Genomic DNA, 18,883 nt, shown 5'->3' with positions numbered 1-18,883 from the left:
TCCTGTCCAAGTGACAACATAATCCAATAAACAAGTGTGGAAAATCAGCCACTGGTATGACGCGCTTCAACTAACAGTCATGACGACTGTGTTAGTCGAAACGTGGCGGGTGGACATTCCTGCAGACATTGTTTTCCTGCCATATTTTGCCCAATATGTTCTATGGAAATGTGAGTGACCTACTTTTTTTATAATAAATACTTTTTAAACTGTATCACGCTATGTTAGTTTTTTATATGCATGGTTTCTATGCATAATACCAAGCTTCTACCTCCCATTTCATGCCCTGAAAGTACAGGTAATTTGCCTCTGAAGGTCTGATAATATACCGGAGACGAGATATAGGAACCGCCACTCTCTTTGGGTTTACCTAACTGACAAGCCTTTTTTGACTTGGGTGGCGTTAGCCCCGCCAGGTCAACATCATCTGGTAAGCCTCCCCTATATCACGGTGGTGGTGGTGTCGTCTTTCTATCTTTAAAGGGCCTTACCAGTGGCTGAATTTCCACACTTGTTTATTGGATTATGTTGTCACTTGGACTGGAGTGTAATTGCACATTTTGGAGAATGTGTGCTGAATAATCATCTGAACAGTACCAATAGACTTCTTTCTTGCTTTTCTTTCTTTGGTGGATTCACTTATCACCTTGGCTTGATATCTAGCACTTTCTATATTTTTTAGGTTTCATGTGTTTTTGATATTTTGTTTATTGCAATAAAGCGCTACACTTTTCGTTTTATATTTACGCTGATGCTCTTTGTCTAAAGCAGTGTTGGCTGCTAGGTTGTATAATATTATTTTCACAACGCAGGATATATATTTTTTCTTTATTCACACTTGGCTGTATATCTTTGCCTGGAGTAGTTCACTAGCAGCACAACACTTTCATTAGAATCCAAGGTAAGTATGTTGCCACTTCTTTCACAAGTTGCCAGAAGTGATACTGTGGTAACAGGGTGAATTAAAAATAAAAACCAAATAAATAATAGAAAAGATTGCTCATCCAACCAAAAATTACCAAACACTTCCAGTCCTACATATTCAAGAGAAATTAAAGCCCCATACACACTATCGGATTTTCTGCTGACTTTTTTCCTTCAGATTTACCAAAACCATATAATATGAGGTCAAACCTTAAGAGTTTCAATTTGTATGCAATCAGGCAGGCCCTTGCGCTACATGGTTTTTGTAAATCTGAAGACAAAAATCAGCAGAAAATCTGATAGTGTGTATGGGGCTTAAGACTGCACAGAGAAATACTTTAACACAGAAGTCTGAAAAAGGCAAGATTTTAAGGTTAACATTCATTGATATATACCTATAAACAATAACTGCAAAGAAAAAATAAATTTAAAATAAAAACACTGTAAAAAGAAAAAAAAAGAAAAAACAAACAGACTGACATGATGTATTGTAAATTACCTAAAGAGACCCAGAAGTCTCAAATTGCACATCAGTGGGTTATAGATATGGTGTGGTGGATACCAGTCGTAGACCTCTTTCCTTTTGGCTAATGGCTGCTCGCTAAAGAGCTTCACTACTTTCATAGACTTTCTATCTGTTGGACGTACAACCTCTCCGAATATCCTGGCGCTCAGACAGGTCATGCGAAAAGCATAGTTCGACAAGTTGGACATGGCTGGATTGCTTGTGATCTCTCCCTATGGGAAACATAAGACATGAATAATAGATACTGTATGACTATACATTTAAAAGGGGTTGTAAACCCTCATGGTTTTTCACATTAATGCATTCTATGTATTAAGTTGAAAAACCTTTTGTGCTGCAGCACCTCTCCCCCAGACCCCCCCCCTTTTCAGCTCCAGCCGCTGTCCTCATTGGATAGACTGATAGCAACCATTGACACCCACTGCTGTCAATCAAATCCAGTGATACGAGGGCGGGGTTAAGTCCTGCTGTCTGTGCCAATGGACGCAGCAGCAGGACTTGGAAGCACTCCACACGAGTGCCCCTATAGAATGCGGCTCTATGTGGGGGCACTCGAGAAGAGGAGCCAGGAGCACAGCAGTGGGACCTCAGAAAAGTTGGATTGGGGCCACTCTGGGCAAAACCCTTACACAAAGGAGGTAGGTAAACACAAAGCTTTACAACAACTTTAAAGTTACAATACAGACAGCTTGAAATCGACTCAAGGGATACAAACTGTCAGATATACAATTATAATTTTAATTACAGGATTTATTCAACGCTTCAGGCTGCCTGCTAATGTAATTCATTTGGTTGCTAGTTACCTTATCTTCTAAACCACCCTGAATTAGAACATGGGGATATATAAAGCTGAACTCTGGGCACAAAATCTAAAATTTGAATATATTCCTAAATAGTCATAAATTATAGATATGTGCACTAAAAACAGGATTTTTAAAAAAGCTTACCTGTAAAATCCCTTTCTTTGATGTACATCAGGGACACAGCGCCATAGTACTCACTATGTGGGTTATAGGGCCACTGGCACGCCCTAAAGCAAGAAGTGAACTCCCTATATAACCTCTCCCACTAATGGGAGTCCTCAGTTTTGTAGCCAAGCAAATCAAGTGTATAACAAGTAGGGAGGGACCTCTGTGTCCCCTGATGTACATCAAAGAAAAGGATTTTTACAGGTAAGCTGTTGTAAGAAAAGAAAAGAGGATTTTTACATCAGGGGACACAGAGCCATAGTACTTACTATGTGGGATGTTCCATAGCAATGGCAACTGAAGTGAGGGAGACAAGAAAAAACAGGAGGCCAGAGGACTCATACTGCAGCCTGCAGTATACTGCGCCCAAAAGGTAACATCCTCATGACCTTTAGTATTGATTTGATAAAATCTGATAAACATATGAACCGAAGACCAAGTCGCAGGCCTTACAGATCTGAGCCATAGAGGCCTGATGATGCACCACCCAAGAGGCACTAATTGCTCTGGATGAGTGTGTGCTAACATAAGAAGGGAGAATTTTTTCTTCTTTAAGCTGAAGCTTGAACAATCACTTGACGAATCCATTTGGAAAATAGTGGATTTTGACGCTGCCTTCCACATCTTTCAACCTTCTGGCAGTACAAACAAAACATCCGTTTGTGAACCTGAGCGGTTGCCTTAAAGTAGACACTGATAGCTCTTACTACATCAAGGGAATGTAGTGCCTTCTCTTCCCTAGATTAAGGCTCTGGGAGAAAGGAGGAAGAATAATATCTTGGTTTAACTCCTTGCCACCGAGTGTACGCAGATGTGCTTACTCGGCTTTCGGGGGTTATACCGGGATGATGCCCGCATCTGCAGGCATCATCCCGGTACTGTTTTTTAGAGCCGGCGATTGGATTTCCAGCTAGAACAACCGATGCGGCTAAAAGAGATTATATGTTTGGGGGTTCCAAGTAATTTTCTAGCAAAAAATATGGATTTTAACCCGTAAACACCAAATGTCAAAAATAGGCTTAGTCGTGAAAGGGTTAAATGAAAACCTGTTACCACTTTTGGTAGGAATTCAGGATGAGGACATAAAACCACCTCATCCTTATGCATCATCAAATATGGCTCCTTACAGGACAGTTACGCTAGTTCCGATACTCTTTTAGCAGAAGAAATGGCAACCAGTAAGATTACTTTCTTGTCAAAATTAACCAAGGGAATGTCTCGTAAAGGCTCAAACGGCTGATTCTGCAAGGCCGATAAGACAACTTTAAATCCCAAGGATTTAGAGGCGCCTTGATAGAGGGATTATTTCCATGTTACCCCCTGAATAAGCTACGCACCAAGAGTGGGAAGCAAGAGGCCATTAAAAAAAAAAATACTGACAAGGCCAGGATCTGGCCCTTGATAGAAGTCAAGGCCAGATTAATTTCAGATCCCATTTGCAGGAAATCAGGGATCCTGCCTATGACATACTTCCTGGGGTGCCAACCCCTGGATCCACACCAAGAAACATATGCCTTCCAGACTCTATAGTAAAAGGATTCTGGAAGCCGACTTCCTGGCATTAAACAAAGTAGACACTACCGAAGGAGATCACCCACAATCTTTTATAAAGTGAGATTCAACAGTCAAACCTGTTAAATTTATCTGTAAGGTATAGGGGTGCAACGGATCAAAAAACTCACGGATCGGATCATTTTTCGGATCAGCAAATAATAATTTAATTTGCAAAAACCTGTGAAAATTCCACCACCATATAGTCCCCACTGTAATATCCACAATCTCCCCCACTGTAATATTGGCTGAGTATGGCTGGGTACAGCTGAGCATAGCTGGGTATGGCAGGGCACGGCGGGGTTTTGGCAGGGAATCGCGGGGTATTGCTAGAGTATTGGGGTACTGCAGAATATTGCTAGAGTAATGGGGTACTGCAGAGTATTGCTAGAGTATTGCTGGGTACTGCAGAGTATTGGCAGGGTATTGCTGGGTACTGCAGGGTATTGCTAGAGTATTGCTGGGTACTGCAGGGTATTGCTAGAGTATTGGCAGGGTATTGCTGGGTACTGCAAGAGTATTGGCAGGGTATTGCTGGGTACTGCAAGAGTATTGGCAGGGTATTGCTGGGTACTGCAAGAGTATTGGCAGGGTATTGCTGGGTACTGCAAGAGTATTGGCAGGGTATTGCTGGGTACTGCAAGAGTATTGGCAGGGTATTGCTGGGTACTGCAAGAGTATTGGCAGGGTATTGCTGGGTACTGCAAGAGTATTGGCAGGGTATTGCTGGGTACTGCAAGAGTATTGGCAGGGTATTGCTGGGTACTGCAAGAGTATTGGCAGGGTATTGCTGGGTACTGCAAGAGTATTGGCAGGGTATTGCTGGGTACTGCAAGAGTATTGGCAGGGTATTGCTGGGTACTGCAAGAGTATTGGCAGGGTATTGCTGGGTACTGCAAGAGTATTGGCAGGGTATTGCTGGGTACTGCAAGAGTATTGGCAGGGTATTGCTGGGTACTGCAAGAGTATTGGCAGGGTATTGCTGGGTACTGCAAGAGTATTGGCAGGGTATTGCTGGGTACTGCAAGAGTATTGGCAGGGTATTGCTGGGTACTGCAAGAGTATTGGCAGGGTATTGCTGGGTACTGCAAGAGTATTGGCAGGGTATTGCTGGGTACTGCAAGAGTATTGGCAGGGTATTGCTGGGTACTGCAAGAGTATTGGCAGGGTATTGCTGGGTACTGCAAGAGTATTGGCAGGGTATTGCTGGGTACTGCAAGAGTATTGGCAGGGTATTGCTGGGTACTGCAAGAGTATTGGCAGGGTATTGCTGGGTACTGCAGAGTATTGGCAGGGTATTGCTGGGTACTGCAGAGTATTGGCAGGGTATTGCTGGGTACTGCAGAGTATTGGCAGGGTATTGCTGGGTACTGCAGAGTATTGGCAGGGTATTGCTGGGTACTGCAGAGTATTGGCAGGGTATTGCTGGGTACTGCAGAGTATTGGCAGGGTATTGCTGGGTACTGCAGAGTATTGGCAGGGTATTGCTGGGTACTGCAGAGTATTGGCAGGGTATTGCTGGGTACTGCAGAGTATTGGCAGGGTATTGCTGGGTACTGCAGAGTATTGGCAGGGTATTGCTGGGTACTGCAGAGTATTGGCAGGGTATTGCTGGGTACTGCAGAGTATTGGCAGGGTATTGCTGGGTACTGCAGAGTATTGGCAGGGTATTGCTGGGTACTGCAGAGTATTGGCAGGGTATTGCTGGGTACTGCAGAGTATTGGCAGGGTATTGCTGGGTACTGCAGAGTATTGGCAGGGTATTGCTGGGTACTGCAAAGTATTGGCAGGGTATTGCTGGGTACTGCAAAGTATTGGCAGGGTATTGCTGGGTACTGCAAAGTATTGGCAGGGTATTGCTGGGTACTGCAGGGTATTGGCAGGGTATTGCTGGGTACTGCAGGGTATTGCTGGGTACTGCAGGGTATTGCTGGGTACTGCAGGGTATTGCTGGGTACTGCAGGGTATTGGCAGGGTATTGCTGGGTATGGAGGGATGGCTGCTTCCATCTCAGGATCTCTCCCCTCCACTGTACAGGTTAGTACAGAGAGGGGGGAGAGGAACCGGCGTCATTACATGATGCCGGTTTGTTTACAAGTGATCGCTCCGGAGCGATCAGTGTAAACAGCCTGGGTGTAGAAAGATGGCCGCCGCTTCGGAGCTAGGGCGAAGCCGCGGCCTTTACTAAGGCCGAGACCGTGGAGCGCTCCGCGGATCGCAGCATGTGCCGATCCGAGCGGGGTGACCCGTTCGGATCACGGATCGGTGACGATCCATTGCACCCCTAGTAAGCTAGGATGAAATACCGGACCTTGTGCAAGAAGGTCTGGCTACCATCTTTATGATTTCAGTAAATAAAGATCTTCTGGGACCCACTGGGGCCGCCAGAATCACCTTCTTTAATTCCTGCTTGATCCTGTGAAGAAGGCGCGGAAGTAGCAGAACTGGAGGAAATGCATAGATCAGTGAAAACTGATCCCATGGGAAGAATAATGTGTCTGTTCTGCCTGCTAGCAGATCCCTTGTTCTCGACACAAAGTTGTCGACTTTGTTGTTAAATCTGGACTCGAATAGGTCCATGTCTGGAATACTCCATTTCTGACATATCGCTAGGAAGATGTCGGGGTGAAGAGATCATTATCCCGGAAATAATTGTTGGCAACTCAAGTAATCCGCCTGCCAATTCTCTATTCCTGAAATGAAAAATTGTCGATAGGCAAGGAATGCTATGTTCTGCCCAAGCTAGAACATTATTCACCTCTTTTTTGGCTGCATGACCTCTCGTGCCCCCTGGTGATTAATGTAAGCCACCGCCGTGGCCTTGTCGGACTGAATCCTGATAGGACAGTCCCGTAGTCTGACCGTCCAAGATCCTAGGGCCAGACGTACTGCCGAATCTTTCAAAATGTTGATAGGCAAGGTCCTCTAACCTGGACCATCTCCCCTGACAGAATCTTCTTCCAGGGCTGCTCCCCAGCCTAGAAGGCTGGCATCTGTTGTTAACACCATCCAGGATACAGGTAGAAAAGATTTTCCCTTTTTCTGGATAACAATCACCAATTTAGGCTCTGACTTACGGCAGGAGCCAAGCGTATTGGAAACAGCCAAGGCCTGAATCTTTTTATTCCAGACCGACAGGATGGTGTTTTTAAGCAGTTTTTGAGTGAAAACTGTGCGTAAGGGACGGCCACGAAGGAGGCAGCCATTTCTCCTAACAATCTTATGCACAGCCGAATGGAAGGATTTTTCTTTGTTTTGATAAGTTGAATTAGTTCTACAATGGAAATGATTCTTTTCTGGGTAAGAATACCTTCTTCTGTACGGTAGCTATAACCAGCCCCAAGTACCGAAATCTTCTTGATGGTTTTAAGGAGGATCTTCCTAGGTTGAGTATCCAACCCAGAGATTCCAGGTAGTTACTGCTTTGATCAGACTCTGGTTTAGACCTGAGACTGAATGATCCATTAAAAGTAGATCTTCTAAATAGGCTACGATCGATCTGGCTAAAGGTGCCAGAATCTTTCAGAACACCCGTGGTGCTGTGGCTAAATCAAATGGCAGGGCCACAACTACTAAAATGATGATTTTATATTTCAAAGCGCAGAAATTTCTGGTGAGTGGGAAAATTTGGCACATGGAGATATGCATTATTGATATCGATTAAAGTAAAAAACTCCCCTCCTTGCAGGATGGACACAACCAATCGAATTGTGCGAAAGGATTGGACGTTTAAGTGCCGATTCAGATCTTTGAGCTCTAGAATGGGCCTTACCTCTCCATTTGGTTCTGGAACCGTGAAAGGTTTGAATCAAACCCTGTGCCCTGTTCCACTAAGGGAACCTCTGATATCGCCGACTGAAATAATAGAGGATCCAGAGGCCAGAAAGAGAGCCTCCTTTTTCTCTGCATCCTTGGGAACATTAGAAAAAACGAGGAGACGGAAACTCTCTGAACTCTAGTCGTAACCTAGAGAAAAAAAATTGCAGAAGCCACCCATCTGTCTTGACATTGTTCCTGCCAGATCATAAGAATTGCAGGAGCCTTTCCCCCTACCCGAACGAGCGGGGGTGGCCCTTCATGAAAAGGCTTTAGCATTCTGCTTTGTGGGCTTTCTGCCCCAAGATCTCTTCTGACCCTGGTGCTGCCCTTGGGGACTTCCCCTTGAACCTGACAGTTGAGGCCATCAAAACTGCCTAGAAGCAGATGTCCCTGACACAGGAGAGGCAGCACGATTAAAGGAGAAATGTTTGAACCTCTTCTTTACTGGTAAAAGAGAGCTTTTCCCATTAGAGGTCCTTTGGATGTACTTATCCAGATCGTCTCTAGATAGCCGTACACCATGAAAGGGAAAAACTGGCTAAAAGCTTTTTACATGGTGCTTCGGCTGACCATTTTTTAAGCCACAGAACTCTGCGAGAATGCACTAGTCCAAGAATAAGCCAAGAGGCTTAAATGATAGAGTCTTTCATAGCATCTACTGTGAGACATAGTGCGTCTGATACGCCTGCCCATTGCTGGGCCTGCTGATCAGGCAGAATTTCAGGTATCTCCACAAACTGTTCCTTAATGGACTGAGATACACCAATTGCAGCAAGAACCGGCTGCGCTACTGAACTTGCTAAAGACATATTGTTTTTAGAAAGAAGTTCCAACTTTTCATCTGCTGGATCCTTTAACATCAGTGCATTATCCACCGGACACATGAGAATCTTGGTCACTGAGGCGATTGCAGCATCAATTGCTGGAACCCCCCCCCCCATTTTCTTCATAGAAATCCTCTTCCATAGGATAAAGTGTGGAGAATTTCTTGGGAGGATAATATTGTTTATCCGGATGTTCCCATTCAGAATACATAAGCTTTTTTAGTGCCGTTATGAGGGACCAGCAGCTTAAAGGGGAAGCCCCACCTGTACTGTATATGTGCTGACTGAAGAGCTGTGGTAGTCTCCTCAAGTCCCCTTCTACGATCTAAGGTGGCTGGAGAAATATCCAGGGTAAATATTTGTATGGTATTGCTCATCCAAGGTTATGCGTTGTTTATTCCTAGCCACTCTTAAGATTTCCTCCTTAGTAAAAAAGTCCTTCATACAGAGAACCACATCTCTAGGGGGCTTAGCATCCGGAGGCCTCGGACGTAGGGCCTTGTGGATACGGTCGCATTTAAATGCAGCCGATTCGTACTCCGGGAGAAGTGACTTAAACAAGCGGATCACTGTGGGGATTAGGTCCGTCTCCGATTCCGGGGATCCCCCACGCGCGCAAATTATTGTGCCTGTTTCTATTGTTGAGGTCCTCGACTTGGGCTTGAAGCATAGAGAAGGCTGAGGCTAAGGATTCATGCTCTCTGCTGAGGTCACTGTACGCTATGGCCAGTTCATCATGCTTCATTTCAAGTCTCTCAGTTCTCGAGCCTAAAGCTGCTATCTCTTGGGACAGCGTGTGTGAGGTCTTGTGTAGTTCCGTTTGAAACTTGGTAGCTAGCCTAGCGTACATGGCCTCCAAACTAGCATCCAGAGGCCTGGGGAGATGTTCTTCCCCGCGGCGCCATGTTGATCCATGTTTCAGCTGTCCCGCGTGCGAAGGAGATACTGGGTCAGCGTGTTCTGGACTGCACCCTGGGATCTCTTCCTCCTCCCAGGCATGCACTGTGTTTATGCTGCTCGAGGGGTGTTAAATCGGCTGCAGTTGGCATTGTGTATGACCCTCGGAGTGCCGCTAAAGTCCCAAATGGAGCGGAGCTACTGCCTCAGACATTCCTTCCTCTCAGCGCCGCGCCGCGCATGCGCCCCCACCCATAAGCTTTTTTTAGCCATGCATGAATAGGAAAAAACATCCCCAGATGGGGGAGGTTCTAATGAACCCAATTAGAGGTAGGTTAATCAAGAGCCTGTGCTGTAGGCAGCAAAAAGGTTGAGTAAGGGAGTATACAAGCAACCTGTCTTATGATGCTACTCCTTCCATATTAGTATCCTCAGAAGAGAATAAATAAGTATCTTCCAAATATTTGGGAAGATCTACCTGATCCTCAGCCTCCTGCACCTCAATAAGAGAGTCCTGAGCACTAGATGGGAATCTGCTATGTTTAGCCTCACTATGGAGAGATATCATAGCCTCTATCTTGTTTCCAAATTACAAATAGTAGAAGAAAAAATCTTTAGTATGATATATACATAGTAGGCTATAGTTCAGCGCCATTAGCTGCTATTAATACTAGCCTGGTAAAGTATAATGTGTCAAAGGGAAATGCCTGCATCACTAACCGCCAGCAGCAGCTTCACACACAGCGCTTAAATCAACTTCCTGCATGTGTTAGCCATGCCCCCGCGCGAATTACGCCCCCCCCCCCGCCTTTCAAAGGAAAGTGCTTTCCCGCACGAGCGGTGTCCTGTGGAACATGCAGACATGGTGGGGGGTAAATCCTCAGCTGAGTGGCCGTGGTCGGTCTGTTTTTATTTATTTTATTTTGCAAAAAAGGAAACTAGCTTGACATCCTATCCCCCGAAGGGGAAAAAAAACAATTTTGGGGGCACAGAAAGAGAACCAGATCCCCTTTCTTACTGGAGGATCTGTTGTGGCCAGAGGAGAGGAGATATGAAGGCTTCTGTGCTGTTTCCAGTGTCAGGTCGGTGAGTGCTCAATACAGCCCCCAGTGATGACACAAAGGCATATCAACATCATACATAGAAGGAGAAATTCCTGAGAAAATCTCCCTTACCTTTTCCTTGCAGCAGGGTTTATCTAAGATAAAAACCCAAAGAATCACGTGAGGATTACTGAGAATGTATGTTGGACATTGGGGGGGGGGACCCAACGTTTTTTTTTTTTTCCTCTTTTCCTTTTTTTTGTGTGGGGTAGCGGGGGGGGGGGGTGAGTAGGTGGAATGGGGAGAAAATGGAGTGATGGAGGGATCAGGTGGGGCCCTGGGTCATCACACTGTGTCTGTGGTGGGCGCCCCCTCTTCCCTAGGAGAAGGTGGGAGGGGGGCCTAGACACGGGAGGCCGCGGTCGGAGTTGCACCCTAGTTGGTAAAGTTTGCAGAATGGAGCGGATCTCCAACTGCAAAGTAGAGGCCAGGACTCGGTCGGGGGTTTGGGGGAGAGAGGGAGGGGAGGGTGATGATGTTACTTGGAGAATTAAATTTAAAAAAAAAATGTTTAAATAACAGGCAGAATCGAGGGCGGAGGTAATGTACTCCATCGGAAAATTAAAGATGATAGAAGTAAATCTTATGTCGTATAATGTCAAGGGTCTAAACTCTCTGGATAAGGGGTATAAATTGTTAAAGGAATTGTAGCAGTATAGAGCAAAAGTGGTGTTTCTGCAGGAGACCCACTTATCTCAAGATACAAATACTAAGCTATATTCAGATAATTTCCCGACTTGGTTCTATGGGGACTCACCCATAAGGAGGGCTAAGGGAGTGGCAATAGGGTTTGAGAAACGAACAAGGTTCACTCTGTTCGATAGGATGACTGACCCAGAGGGACAATACCCGTTTCTGAAGGGAAAATTAGGGGATAAGATACTTACCTTAGCAAATGTATACTGCCTGAATAAAAACCCCATAAGATACTTGAAACAAGTTTTGGGGAGGTTAGCAGACTTTAAGTTAGGTGATGTAATTTTATCCGGAGATTTCAATTTTTGCATGGAACCGTCTTGGGATAGTACGTCCCGGGCTCAGGGGACAAATAAGAAGTTACTAAAAATTATTAAACCCCCGGATGAGACAATATAAAATGATGGATGTATGGAGGTTTGACAAAATAAAAGATTACACCTTTTTCTCCCCTGTGCACGGGACGCACTCCAGGTTGGATTACATAATGGTTGATCATAGATTGTTGGATGTAGTGACGGAAACTAAGATAGGAATAGTTACACTGTCAGATCATTCCCCGGTGTCAATGAAGATGAGGATACCTGGAATACAAAGACAACCGTTCACTTGGCGACTAAATGAGAACCTCTTACAGGATGAGAAAGTCGCAGAGGCAATACAGAAAGAAATAGAATTTGATTTCTTTGTCAATGATACGGGTGAAATTTCGGTTGCCACCCTGTGGGAGACACATAAAGTATATATTAGGGGTATCCTCATCTCCATGGGCGCAATAAAAAAATAAAAAAAGAAAGACTAGAGAAAATGGAAAACTTAATTGAAGAGGTCCATAGACTAGAACAGGATCATAAAAAACAAAAGGGTCAACAGCAGGAACTCTTCCATCTATTGGTCAACAAGAGAGATGAACTTAAAGATATGAGGGACCAGGAAGCATATAAAACATTGGAGGGGAGGGTTAGAGAGAGATATTATTGGGGAAATAAAACAGGTAATTATCTAGCAAGACAGCCGAAAGGGAAGAGAGAGATCAATTTCATTGATAAAATACAGGATAAGAACGGGAGGACGGTTCACACAACTAGGGAGATAGCGGAGGCGTTCAAGCAATATTATGAAGCCTTGTATAATGTAGGACAGAAAGGGGTACAAGGTATAGGGAAGAAAAAAAAAAATTAAAGAATTTTTGAATAAAGCAAAACTGCCGCATTTAAAAGAGGAAGTAAACCCTGATGAGTTTACTTCCTCTTTCATTCCCTGCAAAGGTAAAGCATAATGGACTACTATGCATCGCATAGTAGTCCATTATGTGTGACTTACCTGACACAGGAGCCAGCGATGTCACCGCTGTCCCCTGTAGTCCGGCGCATCCATCTTCTCGGTGGGTCTCGCCGCTCCGCTGCTGTCATTAGGTGAAGCCGCTAAGACTGCACTCCCGCGCATGCGCACGGGAGCCGCCACACGCGGCATATCGCCGGCGGCGCGCTCAATGCGCATGTGCTGTAGACAGCGGTGCCTGTCTTTTGGTAAATATAACCTACACGGTTTAGGAGATATTTCTTGAACCTACCGGTAAGCCTTAATCTAGGCTTATCTGTAGGTCAAAGTGTGTTGTAAGGGTTTACAACCACTTTAACAGAGAGTGATAGATGTAATTTAGATAGACCTATTACAGAAGAGGAAATTTATAATGCACTCTGCCCCCGGTAAAAGTCCGGGACCAGACAGGTTTACGACTTTCTATCTGAAAAAATACAAGGAGATCTTAGTCCCTAAGCTCTGTCAGTATATGAATGGCCTAGGCACAAAGTTTGAAATGGGGGGGGGGGGAAAGAGGCTCTGCGTGCCTCAATCACGGTGTTACTGAATGAGGGTAAGGACAGCACGCTCTGCTCCAGTTACAGGCCGATAGCCTTATTGAATGCTGACACCAAACTATTTGCTAAGGTCCTGGCATCTAGGCTGAAGGAAAAGATGACCAACCTGGTGCATCCGGACCAGGTCGGTTTCATAACAGAGAAGGTAGGGATAATGGTGTGCGGTCGTTACTCCTACTTCAGGCTTTAAAAACGAATGGGTCCCCAGGTCTATTCCTGACGATGGATGCGGAGAAAGCATTCGACAGGGTAGACTGGGGACTCATGCTAGAAACACTGGAAGGGTATTGGGTTTCGGGCTAAGAATGATCCGATGGATCAAAGTACTTTACAATCACCCGCAGGCTTCGGTAAAGGTGAACGGAGTATCATCCTCCCAATTTCAAATGGAAAATGGAACCAGACAGGGGTGCCCACTGTCGCCTCTCCTGTTTGTACTGTCCCTTGAACCGTTACTGGCCTCTATTCGAAATAACCGTGATATAGAGGGGATTAGGGTGGGAAAAGAAGTGCACAAACTCGCAGCATATGCGGATGATGTGCTGTTTTATATTACCAACCCAAGGATCACGATTCCAAACTTGCTGAGGATGTTGGAAAAATTCTGTGAAATTTTGAAATTAAAAATAACCTCAGTAAGTCCGAAATCGTAATTATTAATATTAGTAGACAGGAAGAGGCAAAACTTCTTAAGGAATTCTGCTTTCCTTGGCGAAAGGAGATTAAAATCTGGACGGGTGATCTGTTTATCAAAGTTCCCCAGACAAGGGGGAGGGGCTGTATGCGACGACGCGCGACAGGGAACACACAGCTATTGAAATTAAAGCTGTGATATTCCTGGCGCTCTATTCAACCAGACGGCGGAGGCGGCTCTCCTGCGCTATACACCTCCCATGATGAGCGGCACCAGGGGCAGGGCGGTGCTTCGCCCTGCCTCATTTTTGGCTCAATTATCGCCCGTTTTTCCCTTTCGGCAAATTGCCAAAAAGGCAATTTTCGGCCGATATGTTTCGGCGGCCGAAATTTCGGTGCATCCCTAGTAAGCATATGTATTTCTCTATTTAGACATGTTCAGCTTTTTGTTAAAGTTATTTTAAACCTCCACTGTCAGTTTCTCAAGAATCCTCCTGATATCTCATAAAAAATAAATAAATAAAATAAAATGTGCAACATAAATCCTAATTAAATGCAGTCACCTCTCACATGATGTCCTGTACAACGGCCTTTAATTTAATGCATGAGTACTTAAGTTCCAGGACCTGCCATCAAGCTTGCAGACTATTAATCGAGTCACTTCCAAATAATGCTGACTGGTGTTTTCTTCATCAGTTTGTCACTAATCTGTCAACATTCAAGCAGAGCGGCGGCCCAGACTGAAAAATGATGAGAACGCAGGTGGGGCCTCTAAAAGGCGTTTAGGGAGATTCCTGTCACGTCAATAAAATTCAGAAAATTGACAAGCATTAAGCTAAAATTTTCTTTCAGTATGCACTCATGGCGTATTTTCATTCCATGCGTCAGACAGGCAGGGCGGCATAGTGAGCTAAATAAATAGTCCATGTAAAACTGAAGGATTATCCTAAAACAGCCCAAATCAGGAACCACTTACACACCTTTCTTGCATCATACTGCACCAAAATTAAAAGGGACCTTCACCAGAGTGCATGGGAATGTAGGAGCTCTATTGAAAGAGGCATTGGGGTTAATTTACTGAAGGCAAACAGACTGTGCTGAACTTTGCAAGTTGTAATAATTTTCCCCAAAACTATGAATTTTGTGAAGCTTCACTATATAAAGAATACCCAATCAGGTGCAAGGGAAAAAAAAATCCTTTTTTTTTTTTTTGCTTGCACATGATTGGATGATAGAAGCCACATTCCCTAAGTGTTGGTGTGAATGGGTGCACTTGCAAAGGGCACAGTCAATATTCCTTTAGTACCGTATATACTCGAGTATAAGCCGAGATTTTCAGCCTCTTTTTTGAGGCTGAAAGTGCCCCCCTCGGCTTATACTCGAGTCATCGCTGTCTGCCCGCTCGATCAGCGTGTCGAGCAGACAGACAGCGGCCATTCTATTCAAAAGCCGCGCCTCCGGCTCCGCCTTCGCCTGTGATAGGCGGAACACTGAATTTCCCAGCAGCCTGTGTTCCGCCTATCACGGACATCGTATCATCCTCGTACTACGGACGAGGATGATACGACGTCTGTGATAGGCGGAACACAGGCTGCTGGGAAATTCAGTGTTCCGCCTATCACAGGCGAAGGCGGCGGCGCAGCTTTTGAACTTTACAATGGCCGCCGATGAAGAGGGCACGGGACGGAGGCAAGGGAAGGCACGGCACGGGACGGGACGGGACGGCGGCGGCAAGGCACGGCACGACACGGGACGGATGCAAGGAGGCAAGTCACGGCACGGGACGGAGGCAAGGAGGCAAGGCACGGGACGGAGGCTCGGGACAAAGGTAGGCTGGACACACACACACACACACACACACACACACACACACACACACACACATGGAGACACACACAGGGATGGATGGACGGACACACAGGGATGGACGGACACACAGGGATGGACGGACACACAGGGATGGACGGACACACAGGGATGGACGGACACACACACAGGGATGGACAGGCATGTCTCACCCTCGGCTTATACACGAGTCAATAAGTTTGCCAGTTTTTTTGGGGGTAAATTGGGGGCCTCGGCTTATATTCGGGTCGGCCTATACTCGAGTATATACGGTAGATTTAAGCCCCATCAGATTTTCTGCTGATTTTTTCCTTCAGATTTACCAAAACCATATAATATGAGGTCAAACCTTAGGAGTTTCAATTCGTATGCAATCAAACAGGCCCTTCCACTACATGGTTTTAGTAAATTTGAAGACAAAAATCAGTAGAAAATCTGATAGTACGGGGCTTAAGGTTGATTTCAGATGGGTGATTTATCCCTCCCCCAATAAGACATTTATAGTTTTCTATGGAATCGCTAGCTGGCTAATTTCTCAGCAATTTGTGGTTCAGTTAATCAGTGATTGAGTTTGAGCAGTGTTTTATGTTTGAAACAATCACTCTTCACTCGCCTCTGTGGGCTTAGCTACAAATCACTGAAGGTGAAAAGATTGCGGCACAGCACACCAAGCCAATGTTGAAGCATTAGTTAGGCTGGTAGCAGCAACAAATCACGTCTTAGTGACAAGTTGCCAACGACCATAGCGAATCAATCCCTAGATTTACCAAACTGCTGTTAATTGCTGGAATTAGCACTTTGCAGCAGCGATTGATGCAGCCGGACAGTTATAATCACAAATAAAATTACATAAAAAAAAAAAAAAAAGTAGACAGATGTACTAACCAAAGGTTTAATCAAGCTATCTTGTGATAGTCACATCCATGCCAGTCACACCCATGCCACACTGCGGAGCAATATAGGTGACCCTAGGCCCCTTTCACATGAGCTGCCCAATCAGGTCCGCCAGTCAGTTCTTCAGGCAGACCCGATCGGACCCTCCAGTCTCCCCTATGGCGCGGTGGAGGATCCAAATAGATGCTGGTCTTATTTTACAACTATCTGGCAGATCGGATTGGATATAATTGAATGAAAATGGACAATTGGTCCGTTTTCCCTTGATTTCCCAATAGAGTAGAGCAGAACTGGGTCCATCTCAGCTCTGCACAGTGAGCGGACACAGACCTGTAATCTGCCTGCTTGGCGGAGTGATGCCCCGCTGAGCAAGCGGAGTTCATCAGGCGGAGGCGCCCGTGTGAAAGGGGCCATACTTTTTCTGTTAGGCCCCTTTCACACAGACATTCCGAACGTGTCCACCGGTCAGGTTTTCAGGCAGACACAACTGGGGTTTATGTTTTTCTCTACGGAGCAGTGGGCGTGAACGCACATGTGTCCCTTTACACCTGCCTACATCCGATCTGCCAAAAACAGACGGATGAGGATATGTACCCCATCCTTCTGGTGGATAAGATGGCAGCTGGATGAATACGGAAAGGTGGTCCATTTACATCTGGCGGCCCATAGAGAGTGGTCTGTGTCCATTCTGCATGAGTGGACCGGACACGGACCTGTCATCTGCCTGCTCAGCAGAAAGATCCCCTGGAGAGCAAGCGGATCACAGAGGCAGTCCACCCTATGTGAAAGGGGCCTTAGGCCGCGTACACACGCGGGGACTGTTCGCCCAACTTTGTCCGTCAAACAGTTTCGGCAAACAGTCCGCTCAAAATTAGCATGGACGGACATGGCCACACACGACGGACGAACAGTTTGCTGAAACCGTGCGCGATGACGTGAACGGCACGTACGACGGGACGAAAAATACGACGTCCTATACACTGCATTATAACTTTCGGCATGTAAATCCTTTCTGAGCATGCGCGGAACTTAGTTTGACGAACAAGCCTACACACGAGGGGACTGTTCGCTGAAACTTTGTTTCAGCGGACAGTTTTTCGGAATTTCCGAAAAACCTTGTTCAGCGGACTGTTCGCTGAAACTGTCCGCTGAAAGCCCACACACGAGCGGACTGTTTGCCGAAACACTGTTCAGCGGACAAAGTTGGGCGAACAGTCCCCGCGTGTGTACGCGGCCTAGAGGTAAGCAATACGGCTTGGCCACTGATCCTCCCTCAACTTGCTGACTAAATTATGACAGCACAAGAGCACTATGAGGTCTGAAGGTGCATTACATTAACAGCACTGTGAAATGCAACCCAGCCTGGCTGGTTCACAATGGTGAGATTTTCAAAAGATGACTGTAGCATAACAAGATGCAATTAACAATTTGGTTAACACTGGCTTTTATTTTCCTTTTTTGATTCTACAATTCCTGTCTGAGGGTGACAACCTTCACTGTAAATATAGAGGTGCAGTGTTGTCACCCTAGGACAGGCAGTGCATTTGGACTACAGATCACACCCCCACAGGCAGTCTTATGTCATTTAGACTAGAAGTTGCTCACAGCTTCCCTTTGAATTGGATATCTCCCTTCCCCATTGCGGTGGGTAGATGTTGTAGATGGTACAGAGTGTTCTGAGTAGTCAGATGAGAAAAACGTTGTAATTAATAGGGTCATACAAAGACCTTCAGACAGCCTGCTGTCAACACCCTCCACTTCTCCAAAGGCCTTGAGAAAATATGAGAGCTTGAAAGTGGACTTCTAAAAAGTCACACTTCATGTGAATCAGCAAGAAATGTGTCTGCATTACCCCAATCGTTATTTTGAGTACAAAAGTAACCTTCCTGCCGTTTACTTTGGAAAAGAACCGCATATCCTTGCTTCCTCGTGTCTCATGGTCTTTGAATATCATAGTGGGTTTTTCACATCATTAGAGGCCTAAGAGCAGTTATTGTTTATGATCAGAGACCAAATCCTGGTGAACTTGATGTGAGATAAAAAGGAACAGCAAGACACAGCTTTGTGCTAAAAGAAAAGGGATGCTTTCTAGAAGTCTTCATTTTTTCTGTACTGGGGAATCAGTACCTTTGGGTCTGAGCTGTGGACAGAATCTAAATAGCCAATCAGAACTTCTGCCTGCACCTATCTCCCACCATCTGCCTGAAATTGGAGATCATTTAGCAAGCATAAGAAAGCTGTAAGTCCTGAAAGGTAAGTACACTATATGGCTAATAGTATTTGGAAAGCCCTCCTATCAACTGGCATGACCTCAGCCCTAAAG

General features: G+C 45.4%; 1 protein-coding gene across 1 annotated transcript in view; it reads right to left on the bottom strand.

Annotated features, from left to right (window-relative positions):
* Positions 1–18,883, bottom strand: part of MRPS33 (mitochondrial ribosomal protein S33) — a 38,717-nt gene that overhangs the window by 5,638 nt on the left and 14,196 nt on the right. Inside the window, exon 2 of the mRNA XM_077469263.1 lies at positions 1,424–1,662. Within this exon, the coding sequence (XP_077325389.1) occupies positions 1,424–1,638 (215 nt within the window). The 5' untranslated portion in view covers positions 1,639–1,662. The remainder of the gene's footprint in view (positions 1–1,423; positions 1,663–18,883) is intronic.

The sequence above is a fragment of the Lithobates pipiens genome, unplaced genomic scaffold (assembly GCF_037356315.1).
Source record: "Lithobates pipiens isolate NorthernLeopardFrog02 unplaced genomic scaffold, aLitPip1_a1.2 Scaffold_8, whole genome shotgun sequence".
Classification (NCBI taxonomy): Eukaryota; Metazoa; Chordata; class Amphibia; order Anura; family Ranidae; genus Lithobates; species Lithobates pipiens.
This window is presented reverse-complemented; position numbering and strand designations above follow the sequence as displayed.